Source organism: Cryptomeria japonica, chromosome 7 (assembly GCF_030272615.1).
Source record: "Cryptomeria japonica chromosome 7, Sugi_1.0, whole genome shotgun sequence".
NCBI lineage: Eukaryota > Viridiplantae > Streptophyta > Pinopsida > Cupressales > Cupressaceae > Cryptomeria > Cryptomeria japonica.
In genome coordinates, this window is record NC_081411.1 from 577,302,862 (window position 1) to 577,317,962 (window position 15,101).

Here is a 15,101-nt window from a genome sequence, read left to right on the forward strand (position 1 = left end):
GTTAAGAAGTTAACTCCTAAGAAGAAGAAGAAGGTAAAACAAGATATTGCTCCATTGGATAAACTCCTTAGTGAAATAACAGAAGATGGAAAGTTGAAAAACATTAGCAAACTGTACAACACACTTTCCGCTGATGATAAAGAAAGCATAGAAAATAGTGTAATTTTACACTTGGATATATACAAGAAATTTTTGATGGAAATTGTTGATGAAATACCCAATGATTTGTATAGAAGACTACAAGCTAGAAGGGTAGCCATTGTTGAGCTGGATAAGAAGATAAAAATTGAAAAATTACTTGTAGTGCATCCAGTAAACTCCCCTGATGAGATAGACAAATTAATCAGTGAGGCCAACCGGACAGTATTTTCAACTGCTCACTGGCATGTAGCACTGATGGCAGGAAGAGTGAATGAGATAACAGAAGAAACTGTAGACCAATGGGACATATTCTTTGTTGAAAAAGAGAAACAAGAAAAGCTACTAAGACCTAAGACCATCAGGGTATACCAAAAGGACAAGGATAAGGGGAAAGGTAAGGTAGGTGGACCTCCAAGCCTGAAGATAACTGATAACTTACCCCCACCTCCTTCGGATACTCCACCAGTAGAAACTACAGTGAGTATGGAGACTCCTCAAGACGATACAAATCCTGAGTCCAAAATTTTGTACACTATGAATATAGACACACAAGAAGTACATGTTGTGGTTGACAGAGAAACCACTGAGGATAAAAGGAAAGATGTGGCTACTGAGCCACCGACTGCAGATGTTGAGGTTAAGGTCAACGATACTGTAAACATAAGCACATAAAAACCTACTCAAACAGAGAAACCGACAAAAGACACCACTGGTAAAACGTTGGAAGAACCGATAGATAAAACTGAAAAACAATCAAGAGAACCGACAATGGATAGTGCAGAGGTACAAACTGAGAAATCGGAAGTGCATACATAGACTACATCTGAGAAATCGGCAGTTGAGATCTCAGAGAAACCTTCTGAGACACAGATGGAGAAACTGGAACAAAAACAGGTTGAGACATAGGTTCAGACTGAGACAGTGCCACCGACTAAAACAAAAAAGCCTAAACCTTTGCTAATAGAAATGCAAACACAAACTGACCTACCAGAGGTCGAAACAAGCAAGGTTATCACTACAACCAACAACATAGATATTATGAAAACAGTTGGGCAGACATCTGGTACTTCAATAGCATAATTTTGGCCTACAAATGTGACAGAGGTCTTGCTGGACTCAATAAAGAAAATCACAGAGTGTAATGCACAAGCTTATAAGGCTATCAATGACACAATTCCTATTCTCAAATTGGTAGCACCCAAGTGCATTGTGGATAAAAAGGATTCTTTAGATCAACTAGACACATTGTCTAAATTCATCACCGACAATATTTTGACAGTTGATCAACTAAATGAAGACACATTCAAAGAGAGGATGAATAAGGAGAAAGAGAAATTATTTGAGGAAATAGTGAAGAAGAATAAGGAACAAACAAAAACCTTATTACCGACACTAGGAGAAACAATTTTGGATTTCAAGAAATTGTACAGGGATACTTGTAAAACCAACATCTTGACACAAGACATAGATTCGGAGATCAACAAAACATAAACTGAGATTAACAATATTGCTGACAATCTAATAGGCACATCAGATTCATTTTTGGAAATAGAAAAGAAAATTGCAGATCTTGAAGATAAAATTGAGAAGTTAGAAAAGGATAAAGAGAGAATAAAGGATAAGGCAAAGAGCTTAAATTGTAAACTTGGTTCTAAACTAGATTATCTCATTTCTTTGAGAAAAGAAATTTCTGAGGCTCTAGCTCCCGGACTTAAGACACCGGAAGAGAAAATGCACATACTCACTGGTACAGTTCAGAGAACACAAGAGGCATTATAGGATAGCAAAAGATTCAGTGACAGTTTAAATTTGGTTTTGGCAGATATTTTCCAGATTGTAACCCATCGATTACAAAAATCTAGGCAGGAACCACACTCCACTGACAGCGAATGAAAACCTTTGTCATTGATGTCAAAGGGGGAGTAGTGCGATGAGAAAAATGATCAGAATAGGACATCACCAGCTCAGGGGGAGCATACATTTTTGGGCACACAGTTTTTGTAAGACAATTTTGGTAGATTCTTTTTGGACATCTTTTTTGACACATTTGATTTTTCTCATAAGTGTTGCCATCAATGCCAAAGGGGGAGATTGTTGGCAAATGCACACTCCAATGAGAAATTGTAGGTGATTGAAGGTATTGTCATTTATGGAAATCTTACAATCATGTGATATCGATAGGCTGACACAGGCACCGACACCGACACTGATAGACTCTACACGACATACAGATCACCGACACCAAAAAAAAGATTATTGGCACCATGGCCGACAAGAATTTTGTATAAATATATTTTGTAATTAATTGTAAAATCTTTTGTAAGCCAACATGGCGGATTGTAATATGAATCATATATGTATGAGATATTGTAGATCATTTAGGTGTAAGGTATGAAAAGTATATAGCAGACCTAATCTGCGAATTATTAGGATAAGGGTTTATGTATATTGCAGAGCTTAAACTGGTACTGAATATGGCATAGTAGATGCTAATCTGAAGCAATACAAGACATTGGATTTGTATAATCCAATTTTGTAAGTCAGTGTGACTTCTTTTGTAACTGAGCAGTGAGCTCTAGGCACTTGGCCTTCCTGCATGTGCAGGCCCCTATTGTAAACAGTAATATTCCCTTATTGGCCAGTAAGCGAATATTGTGGGTGACAAATCCCACCGAGGTTTTTCCCACACCGGGTTTCCTCGTTAAAATATTGTGTTATGGTGTGCTTTTCATGTTGTGGTTATTGTTCTTATTTGCTGCATTATTTTTGGTTTACTGGTACACAGTTTTAATATGCTTTTCATGTTATAAGTAAGGAAAATTATCTAACTGGTAAGATACTGATTCACCCCCCCCTCTCAGTATGTTTGGGAATCCTAACAGTGTATGCTATTTGGCAGACAAAAAGGTACTTCACTTGATTGAGTGATTGAAAAGGGAGGGAAAGAGATCTCTTTTATAGAGAGCACCTTAGAAATGGAGGGCTAGGATTAAGAGGTGGAGGCATAAATGGTTGACTCAAATTAGAGGGTAGTTATAAGAAATATGAAAATATTAGAGAGGTGGTTAAAGGTGAATTAAGAGATGAACGACAAGTGTCATGGAGGGAAAAAGATAATGAATTAATTAAATGAATAAAGATTTATTTAATTAATAGAAAAGGTGTGGCCAATTAAATAAATAAAATATTTATTTAATTTAGGGAAAGGATAATTTAAATAAATAAAAATATTTTTTTAAATGGGGAAAGGATAGAATAGGATTAGTGAATTAATTAAATAAATAAAAATTCATTGAATTAATAGAAGGCTTAGGATAAAATAATTTAATTAATTAATTAATTAGGATAGGACAATTTTAGGTGTCTACACTTGTAATTGCAAATGGATGGGGGACTGTTTGAGAGAATTTTTGAAGTGGAGAAATAAGTGTTCGAAAGAGAGGATGATATGGGTCATAAGGAGACCCATGAGAATTTTTTTGGGAACAATATTAGGAAGAGTAGCAAGCCAAGATATTTAAGATTTTTTTTTATGAGGAGTTGTTGAAGATCAAGGCTAGAGTGAATGCCTTGGAGAAGTATAATTTTTCTAATGAAATTTTGATTGCATGAAATAGGGAAGATGAAATAGAGTGCCTTGCATGTGGTATTGAAGAAGAAAAGGAGGCTATAGTAGAGGACTTGAAAGGTCTAGTATTTGATGAAAAAATTGATGGAGATGAAGAAGATGATGAGCTGGTAGAAAAGATATATCTATTTGAAGACATGAAGAACAAGATCAAGGAGGCTGCAATAGAAGAAAAGATGACGACCTTTGAGGGTCCCTTGTTTGATGAGAAGATCAGTGGAGATGAGGATGCCATATTGAAAGAGGAGATTAGAAGAATCAATAGCTTCTTAGAAGTTGAACTCGTGGAGAAGGAAAAGATTACAGTAGAGACAAATTTTTGTTGAAGGATTGGAAATATTGATAACGCAAGAGTGAAGTGAAGAAAGAGTTGCAACAGTAGAGGTAGATTGGCTTGCGTTAATTGCAAGTAAAAGAGATGATACAACAACATGTCTTGTTGAAGGCATGGAAGAAGAGGATATAGATGGAAAGGTAAAACCTTATTTTATTGAATTTAGGAAATATTATTTTCATGTTGAGATGAATGAGGTAGTGAGTCTAGAATAAGAGTTAGTGAATATAGAAGAAATGACACAAATGGATTTTGTTAGTGCGCATTTGTATGTAGAGAATGACTTGTGTAGTGTTGCAAAGGATAGTGTAGATACATATTGGTGGAGGTGGCCAAAATATGGTGGGTTAAATCCCATGAGATTAGAGAAGAGTGAGAGTTAAAATTGGTGAGGAGGTCAGTTCATGGTGGAGCAATTTTTGTGAGAGGAGAAAAGAGTAAAGAGAAGAGTTGTTGTTGGAGGATGATGTGTGTTCCAACTAGGTGTTGGAAGAGGAGAAAGAAAAAAAAAATTGAGGTACCTATTTTAGTGATGGATTTTGTTGGAGATTGTTTGAAATCTAAAAGGATGGTTCAACCACTAAAATCCACTTTGTGATGTATGCTCAAAAACTTCTTACCCAATGAGTTTGATGTAGGACCATTTGGGCTCACAAACAATCTTGCATTACCAAAAAAGATAATTTTCTTTTCATGTTCAAGTTTTTCATTTTTTGGTATAGGTTGGAGCTTCAAGAGAATATTTTGGAGTGTTGAAGGATAAAATATTAGTTTTATCAAGACTTGGCTTTCATTTCAAAAATTTGAGGAAAACAAGGCGTTTAATTTGATTTTAAAAGTATTATATATTGCATAATTTCAAGGTTTCAAATGTTCAAAGGAATAATTGGCATATTATAAATGAGTAATTTATTCAATTTTTATGGCTATAGAAGTGTTCATAAGGAAAGTGGCCATTAATATTCCATTCTTGTTTTACTCTTTCATTTCAGGTGCCTAAAATAAAGGGAAAAGCTAGTAATTTTGGAGAAAATAATAAAAGACTCTTCAATTTACCAAAGAGAATGACTCGGTTCTTGTTTTTATTTACTTTTAAAAGGCATTTACAATATCAAGTTGTTGGATATAGTTTATGTAATATCCCAAACTAATAAATTTGTGATATTAAATTGATTTTGCATCAAGGGACAAAAAATTATAATTTATTTCTTATTCCAAACCCTCATATAATTAATCTTTTCAAATAAATTGAAATACCCACAAAGATTTAACAATTTATCTTATAAACTATGCACCCAATTTGTAGTTTTGATAAGTCAAATCAACCCCAAACTTCACCAAACTTGAAATGAAATTAAATAATATCAAAATGAATATTATTTTCATTAAAAACACAACCTCAATTCTAATATATACATTAATATATTTCTACTACAAATAAACCCAAAACAATGAACATATACGAAGCTTGAAATGTACTGCAAGCTCACAAATCTTCAGGGTAAACTTATCAAACCTCAAGCCAAATTTACTAATAATAAAATATCATGAAAATACATAAAATTATGAGAAACCCACAACATTAATGCTTCCATTAACTTCTGCAACACATGCAAACTGAAAACTCAATAAAACCTCAACTATTCAACACAATGATAATCTCTGAAATGAGATTATTCATTGGTATTCCTTGACTTCCATCCTTAGAACAACTGGTAATCCTCTGACTCCCATCCTTAGATCACCTTGGAAACCATGAAAATACCGTCCAAAAGTCTCCTTCTACACTGGTTTATCAACTACTGAAGAAACAAGCAAAAACTTAGTTGAAATCTGCAACAAGAATGATGCCAAATGAAGCCCAAATTCATGTTTTATTGAGAAATCTTAACTTTCTAATTTGGTAATCCATAACTCACGACCAAGAGAGAAGATTATTTATATTTTCAAGAATATAACTCCTCCTCCACTTGCCTTTCACCTCCTACCTTTACTAGTTGCAACTTACCACATGCCCATTTTGTCAAAAGTTACCAAATGCCACTTATCATTCCATAATGTGCTTTCTAATTTTTCCAAGCCACATTTTCCCTCCAAAATAATATCAAATGTTATCTATTAATTTAATAATAATCTCATTTGATCATTTAACCATGAAGGACAATATTCGTCGATTTATCTGGAGGTCCTGATTTACTATTTTTGGAACTACTGACTTACTATTTTTGGTAAGTTTCCAAATATTTAAATTTTTTTGAAAAAAGGGACATGACAGTTTAGCAACCTTGGGTGCCATATTTGGAAGCATTTAATGTGGAATTTTATGCATACACATAGGAATTTCAAAAGACAATTGGAGGGAAATGAAAGAGCATATTTGGGTGCTTCTTTTTGATGCATAAAAAGGGTTATAGTATCTATAAAGTACAAAATTTTATGATGTTAAAGATCACAAATAAACGACAACAAGGTTGGAGAAAGAACTTGTAGGTTGCTCCAAATAATTACATAAGAGTGTGGGCAATTAGCTTGCTAAGAGAAGAAATATAAAAGAAGAGAAAGAAGAATTTGTAGGTGTGTTGGAGGTGTTCAATGTAGCCATTCGAGTTGTAATATGAAGAGAAATATGAAATTTTCAAAGAGTGTAGCCAAGAAAGTTGAAAGCAAGATGTAATGTCCCCTATTTCTAGTTAGGATCAGTGATATAAAATTAGTTTATCAACGAGTCCTCGTAGACTAACGAGATGGCTAGAGAACATTTATGATGGTGTTTTCCTCAAGATTCAGGTACCATTTCAAAGTATTTTGGGATTGAGCCACTTCTTGATTGTGTCACCTTCAGGATGCCAACATGAAACTACATTAAACATCATCAGAAAGAGACAAATCCTAGAGAGAGAGAGTGAGGTGCTTCCTTGCCAGGTATCCACGAGGAGAGAGAAAAAGAACAAATTAAAAGAGATATTAAAGTTGATGCATATAACTTCATAATTTCCCCTTTGGGTCACTTAAAGCACATTTATATTATATTTTTTCACCTTTCCTAAGGTTGGTTTAAGCGGAAAAGCATATAACATAAGGTGAGAACTCCTAAGTGAAAGAATTGTTATGTAGAAAAAGTAATCATTAATTAATATATTCATAAAATCTTATTGAGGTGTTAGGGTTTTAGCCCTAATTAGGGTGTAGCTTTGGAGAGTTATAAAAAGGGAAACTTGGAAGCTAAGTTATTATGTTGGATATTACTCTTTCTCTCTCGCCTCCCTTGAGGAGCTTGTGAACCTTAGGGTTTTTGTAGACTTTGGGGATGAAAACCTCCATTGTTGTTGCACATTTGCGATTGTGAGAGACTAGCCAAGGGTGTGAGGAGGAATTCCATATCAGGGGTTTCTATTGAGATTAAAGAAAACAAGTTTTGGTTTACAAAATCTGAAGCCACCTACTTGCTAGTGTGTGTGGCCATATTTTCTTGCTTTGGAAGGTTTGTACTACATTTTGGAATCATATTTGCATAGGGATTTATGGTAGTAAATGAGAAAGAGTTGTGTGAAGACTTGGCAGCAATTTTGAGAATTTTTGGGCCAAGAAAGAAATTTTTGACAATGGTTGTTGTGAGGTGGTTGCTTGGCTAGCTGACCTCCTCTTCATCACTTTTAGAGGGTAATACAATCACAAATCTCCTTCCAATCGGTTCACTCCTGTCACACAATCATTCCAGCACAACAAACAAGTTTTGAAGGGTTGCAATAGCTAAAGGGATATCAAAACACATTAAAAAATAATCCTACATCAATTTGTACTATCTAGAGAATTTGAAGATCACCAACAATCCCAACTCAAGGGATAACTACCGTCTATGCACTACAACACCATCGCCTTCAGCAAACCACCTTGTGGCAATAATTTGGAGAGGAGAAGATCAAATTTCTAATCTCTATGAGTCTTTTTCTAAGTAAGCACCTCTTTTTCTGAGTAAGCACCTTAGTTGAGTGCTATGTTAGTAGTGGTTTTAAGGACTTCACTTGTTTGTAATAGAACTATTATCAGAAGATTGATGTACTCATTCTCATTAGAAATATGATAAAAGTATTGAGCTTAAATGTGATTTCAAATCAATTTTCAATCTACTTCTTGTTATTAGAAGAGAGCATTTATCTTCTTTCTTTCAAAACTTCAAAGAAAAAAAAACTACATCTTTTGCACAACTTCTGTCTAGCTTTGAAAGATCACATTAAAAAAAATATATAGTAATTAAAGAACAAGTAGGCGTTCTACTTCTACTGTGCAAAAATTCAGTGTCCTAGGGCATCAATGCAAGTGGTAATTTAAAGTTAGTTTTGATTTACTGCAAAAGGGCTAAAAGTTGGAGATGTTTAAAAATGTTGAGACATATTGGGACCATGTGTCAATGACACCTTCAATTTGTCTCCATTTCATCATCTGGATTTTAGAGAATTTGATATCGTCCTAGGTGCACATTAGCTACATTTGTATCAAGGTTGGTTGGTTTCTATCCAAGGGATATAATAAAATTTTCTATTATGAGGTATTTGTAATTGAGAGTCCTTTTAACCTAGTATGTGGGGTTTATGAATTTGAAATGGATTGTTAAGAATGAGTTGCATTCTCTGAAACATGAAGGCATTTGAGAGTCTAAGCTTTATAAGGAAAATGCATGTGACATTGGCTCATTTGACATATGATTTTATTTTTCATTGCTATTATTGGTCTAGGATTGACTCTTTTCTTGTAAGATAAGGCATTAATATATTATGCTTATATCTAACCTAACACCTCAATCTACAACTACTGAACATTGTACAAGAAGGTATAATTAAATGGATTGCTCATGTCTTCATGGAGTTAATGAATGCAAAATATATGCTTATATTCTTGACAATTTGTCATCCCTTTGTGTGTTGATTTGAAGACAAAGTGGTCTTTGTAATTTATTTGTTCACGATGTTGGTAAAGAATTAAAGAATCATGCTTGCACCTAATAAATGTAAGAATTATTTTCTCATGTATTTGTGAATGCGTTAATTATATTTAGGGTCTATAGCTAGAAATTAATACAAAGTCAATATAATATGAGTTAATGACAGAAAATTGGGCTTGTGTATTGTATCAACTAGACTCGATTCCATCTTTGTAGAAGATAAAGGGTTGAGAGGAGGAGAAATGAGTTTATTTTATGATGATGGTGAGTTCGACTTTAGAGAAGACAAAATTTCAAGAAAGTGAGCTTTCTTTATTGGTATTTCAAATAATCATCAACATTAAAGTGTTGTAGTTGTTTGTGAAGATGAGATTAATAAAAATAATATATAAAACCACTATACATGCAAGTGATATACAAAGTCCTTCAAACCCTAATAAAGGGTTTCAATTGGTCTTAAATAGATAACAATTCTTAAAACAAAGCTTCAATCCATGACAATTTGAGCATATATATGAAATCTGGTGTGTAATCAATAGCTTAAAATTGACCCTCTTAGCAAATTCTAATGGTTTACAAATAATTAGGAATTTAATTTTTTTGTAGCAAAGTTTTCCAATAGAGATTCTCCTCCCCAAGCACATATTCATATGATAAAGGAAACAACACAAATACCTGATTAGGCTTTCCCCCCTTTAGCAATTTCTTCATTTAACATACTTCTCAAATAAGTCTCCACATGGTAGTGATTTTGAAAGAAACTCTAATGCAAAGGTATTTGTTGACACGAACATAAGTCCTATTTAACAAATTTCTCATATAGCATGTCAATGATGTAAATACTATTAAAAGTAGACTTCAATAAGCTTGTTTATCCCAATTCTTTGAAATATGATCTATTTGTAAGGATGTAAAGGTTTACAAACACATTTGTGGAGATTGTCAAGTCACCAAACTTAAGCTCTCCATGTTAACCTCTCATATAGATTGGCTTTATGGATCTAAGAAAATATTCAAAGATAATGCATGCACATATATGCAAATGGCCTAAATGATTTTACTATTGAATCTCTCTTTTAAGAAACCAAACTATGATCTAATGATTTTCTCCTTGTATTCATATATGAATTAATTGCATATTGAATGTCTTTAAATAGTAAAACATAACATATCACACAAACTTGTACAAAGTCAATGAATACCAACTAATAGAAAATCTAGAGAAAAATTTGAATTTCAAAACTTGTCCAATTCTACACTTCTCAAGATTTAACCATGATGATTTTGTACACACAAAAATGACTATCTTGATGTATAGAGAAAATACATAGAAAGGCGTGCAAATAACAACCAATAGAAAAGAAAGGGAAGTTTTAATTTCAAATCTTGAAAGGTTGAATTAAGGTTCAATTCTACACGCCTTGAGATTGAACTGAATCAATTGAGCACTTGATGCAAACAAACTAGGTAGGAAAAATAATTGAATTGATGTATAAAATGAATATATAAAAAGGTGTGTGAATAGAGGTGGATATATGTTAATAAATAATAAATACATAAATATATATAAATATAAATGAAATACAATAAAAAAAATGAAAAAAGTATAGAAATTTGTGCAAATAGAAATAAATAAGACATTGATAAAAATAAAAAAAAAACTAAATCTATATTGGGGAAGAGCACCATTAGTCGTTAGAGTTCCAATAACTGTTCACTCCTTAACACCCAACCCACCAATTACTAACTTTAAATCAACCCAAAAAATGACAACTAAAAGCCCATTAATAAATTTCACATGTACCAATAACCACCCACTTTAGTCCCAAGAGTTAGAATTTTTTATTGGTACCCATAGCACATGACTACTGGGCATTTGTGCAGACGAGTAGAAGGGTTAAGTAATATCACTTTTGGTATTTCTTGTAGTGGAGCTAAGTATTGACCGTTTTTAATTGCATGGTTATTGGGGCATCTTTAAGTAGGTATGGGGTGACACTTTCAAATGTGTATTTTTTGATCATTGGGCACATAACGGATCCCACAACGTGTTGTTACCATCCTATAAATAGTTAAGTCATAGATGGAAACAACCAAACAAAATTCGTCGAAATCTGATATACCATTTAAGATCTATAAATACATGAAATTAGCTATAACAACTACCGATATACTTCCACTATATAATTTTATATTAAAAACACTTTACCAAAATATATAAAAATAAAATAGTTTACAAATTTCAACATTATGACGAGGAGACTCTTATCTCTTTACACATAGATGTGGACTTGGCGGTCATGCAAATGAACTAGATTCTGCTCGTGTCCCTTATTTTTACCCCATTAAAGTGAATTGTAGATTAATAGCTCAAAAATCAGGAGAGATGTATTTATGGAATCGAAACCTGGGAACATGTGGAGCCATTTTTTTTAAAGCCATTATCTCCTTAAAAGGCGAGTGGCCGAGAAATCCCACTTGCCGGTATAATAATTTAATAGAAATTTACGTAACCCAGAACTTGCTTTCAAACTGACAACGCTCTACCTTCTAGCTGCTGTCTGTACTGCCTCGTTATGCTTTAATGCTCTGTCATGCAGAAGTCACTGCGTTATCGTAGAATCTCCAGTTTCAGATCGCACGTCTATTTTTTCCCATCAAAGAAATCATTATGAATGTGCAATCAGTTTCATCCATAATAGAGTTCCATACGATTGTGTATATTTTTGTGTGGATGTTTTATATTATCATAAAATTTCATGTAATAACGAAAAGATTATTCAAAATTGTATATATTTTTATATCAAATTGATATTTTTATTATATTCTACAGTTCATCATTATCATAAGATTTCTTATAGCTTATTTTTAATTGACATGAGTTTTCCACAATTTATAAGGATACAAAAGATTGCTTCTAGAATCAATTGTGAATATTCTTGTATCAACATACTTTACTACATTCAACCATCCATCATCATAGAATTTCATATAATCTATTTAATTTATGTAGTATTAAAAAATTGTCACACTAAACGATCCATCATCATTCTAACGACGATAGATTGTTAAATGAGATCCAAAATATTAATAAAAAAACATACATAGGAGAAAGGACCCAATAGTTGAGCGCGTTCCAATTCTTGTGATAGAAGTTGTTGATTTAATACCACCATACTTGCTGATTTAATGTCCAACTTTTGTACAACATTGCACCAATAGTTGTATGATAAATACCAATAATTGAATGAAATATAGCATTTGTTGTGAAAAGTAACCAATCATGTGATGCCACATCAGCTGCACAAGTATTGGGGCCCTTTTGCACACCTATTGGTCTCACTTTTTTTTTGGCCTGTTTTGGACACCTTGGCAAAAAACATGCTGATGTGGCATCATATTTGATGATGTGGTCCTGAAACCTTAGTTATAAGCAGGGGACTTGCCAAGTAAGCTGTCAGAGTGATTTGAAATTTCTACGTAAGATTTTGAGAAGCCCGAAATTAGGGTGCTCCTTTCCCCTAATTGATTTTACAGTCACTCACTCAAATTTTTTTTTTAAAAGATAGAATAGAACATCGGCTTTATAATTGCATTTAACATGGACTTTATTATTGCAATTCTTTCCAAAAAGAACAACCATCATTAGTGTGAAAAAGGAGAGAATCATTCTACGAACTTGGGAAAAAGAGAGCATACGGATTAATTCTCTTGAAAAAGAAGCTCAGAATATAGCGCAAATATAAGTATAAAATCAGTACTTACAGGCAGAGAATACAACGAAAATCCATCGTCCATATCAAGAATATATTCACGAGGAAATGCCATTGGAATCTTGTTCCAATATCATATAAATAATAATAATAATAATCAATTAATTAACAAATTCCCTTCGTTTCATGGGATGCTATGCCCATCTAACTTAGACCAAATATCCTATACACCCATATTGGGATTACAAACAGGATATCTTGTCACCATCCTATTATCATTCAGGACACTGAAAAGAAACTGTCGGGGACGCAAATTTTTCTCCTTTTTTTCTCCAAATCAAAGGTGGGTCACCAGTTTTACTCTGCAAAAAAAACGTCCCTGACAAACGGAGAAAAATAATCCGTTCCTTCTCCCTTATATAGTACAGTCCACCCCAACCCCAACCCCACTCCGTTCAATCTGCACCAACAAACCAAAACAAAAAACAAAAAAAAAAATCAGTCCCGAATTCTACGTATGTTAAGCCTGTGTGGTCTAAACACTGAGTCTGCACCATTACCAACCATCTTGTTTGCATATGGACTTCAAGAACATCAAGAAAATGAAGGTAAAGATGATAGCTGCAACACCCCCAATGACAATGGCGACCGTCTTGGCAGTCACGTGATTGGCCTCCGTATCTGCACGAGTCACGTGATATAACAAGCAGACGAAGCATAATAGAATAATAATAATAATAACAACAATAACAAATAAAGAAAAGCTTTAAGCTTTAGCTTTATACGGGGCATACCATGATGTGAGTGAGAGTCCCCCTGTGTGTAACTGACATAACATTTCTGCAAATAGACTTGACCCGAAACAGAATTCGGGCAAATGCGTTTCAAATCCGTTGCCGCGTTGAGCACACAGTCTGCACACTCAGGCCACGATAAATCCCCCTCGCACTGCGCATAGCCATAGATTGGCGGTCCCTCGTTCGAATCCCCGGAGCTAGTGACCCTAAAATTGTTGCCCGAAAAGCTGCCCTGCTCCAGCCCGGACAGCACATTGTCACGCTTGGAGAAAAACCCTGGGTCTGTGGTAGTCTCAGGACTACAGGCCTTATAGACCAGCTGTTCACCCGGTGCAGAGAAGAATTTGGAATTACCGTAGCGCAGAAAACATCCGCGGAGCTGCAGTCGCGCACCGACGCTGGTCCCGCAGAGCACCGTTGCCCGCATTGCGACCACGCGTTTGCAGTCGCGGCACTCTTCCTCGCTAACGTCGCCTCTGCACTGGAACACGCCGTACAGTTGGCCGACTCTCTGCTTGTAGAAAAAACTACTCGTTGCGCGCTCCTCTGAAGCCACGGACTCCAGAAATGTGTTCAGATTGTTCTGGTATGGGCTTCCCTCATTGTACTCTGCGTCTGAGCAGTTCCGATAAATTTCCGCGTGCATTTTATTGTTGTCATCTGCTGTGGCAACGAAAGAAACGGCAATGAGCAGGAGATGGATGCGGAGGAGCGCCATTAAAATGTGAATCGAGTCGACAGATCCAAAGTTCGAACCCCGGGGATTTTTAAAGCGCGGATCCGTTTTTTTTCCTCTTTTTGAGCGCCGGAGGGTTAGTTTTTTTGAAGCGCCATTAGCTGCCCTGCCCTGACCTGCCATGCCCCTTCTCGTATATACCGCCTCCGATGGCTTTCCCGCTACGCCACTCACTCACCTCAGTTCCGTGCGATGTGGTCTCTGTATTTTATGTACATTTTGGTTTGAAAAAAAAGTTGGCCACGGATGAGGATGAGTATTTTAAGCGGAACTTTAGTTTGGTAGCCACATTGGTTTAATAACTTGACTTTTTGTTAGGCTCCGGGGTTATCTTCACTAAGTTGCCGTGTCTTTCTTAGTCTACTAGAGTTTGGTATGAAAAAAATGTTTCAACCATATTTGTTTTCGCCTTGGGTCATTGTATTTGACCCCTGGGCTAACATTACTTCATTAAAAATTAATGATTTTTTAATTGGAGGAATAATCTTTCATTTTATCTTTTATTGGATTAAAGATAGAGGGGTATTTGTTTTGTATTAAAAAATTGATTATTATTTTATTTATTATGTTAAAGATTGAGATGTGTATGATTCCGTTATTCTTAACTATCACTTGATTTAATGGTTAAAAGTAAATGTTACAGATTGAGGTGTATATGATTTGGTTATTCTCAAATATCATTTAGGTTAATGGTTAAAAGTAAATGTTGGTCAATAAAAGTAGGGCAATTATTTATAGTTATTTGGTAAAGAAGAGGTATAAAATTGTTGTTAATTATTTGACCATTTAAGAGTTGATATGTAAGTAGAGTGA

At 34.5% G+C, this 15,101-nt stretch overlaps 1 protein-coding gene across 1 annotated transcript; it reads right to left on the reverse strand.

Moving 5' to 3' along the window:
• Positions 1-12,852: 12,852 nt before the first annotated feature.
• LOC131073114 (plasmodesmata-located protein 8) lies at positions 12,853-14,575 on the reverse strand. The gene is made up of 3 exons (XM_058009498.2): positions 13,550-14,575; positions 13,320-13,436; positions 12,853-13,215 (listed from the first exon to the last, which is right to left on the reverse strand). Exons 1-3 carry the CDS (start codon positions 14,409-14,411, stop codon positions 13,211-13,213), a joined length of 984 nt encoding a protein of 327 aa, XP_057865481.2. The 5' UTR covers positions 14,412-14,575; the 3' UTR covers positions 12,853-13,210.
• Positions 14,576-15,101: the final 526 nt, after the last annotated feature.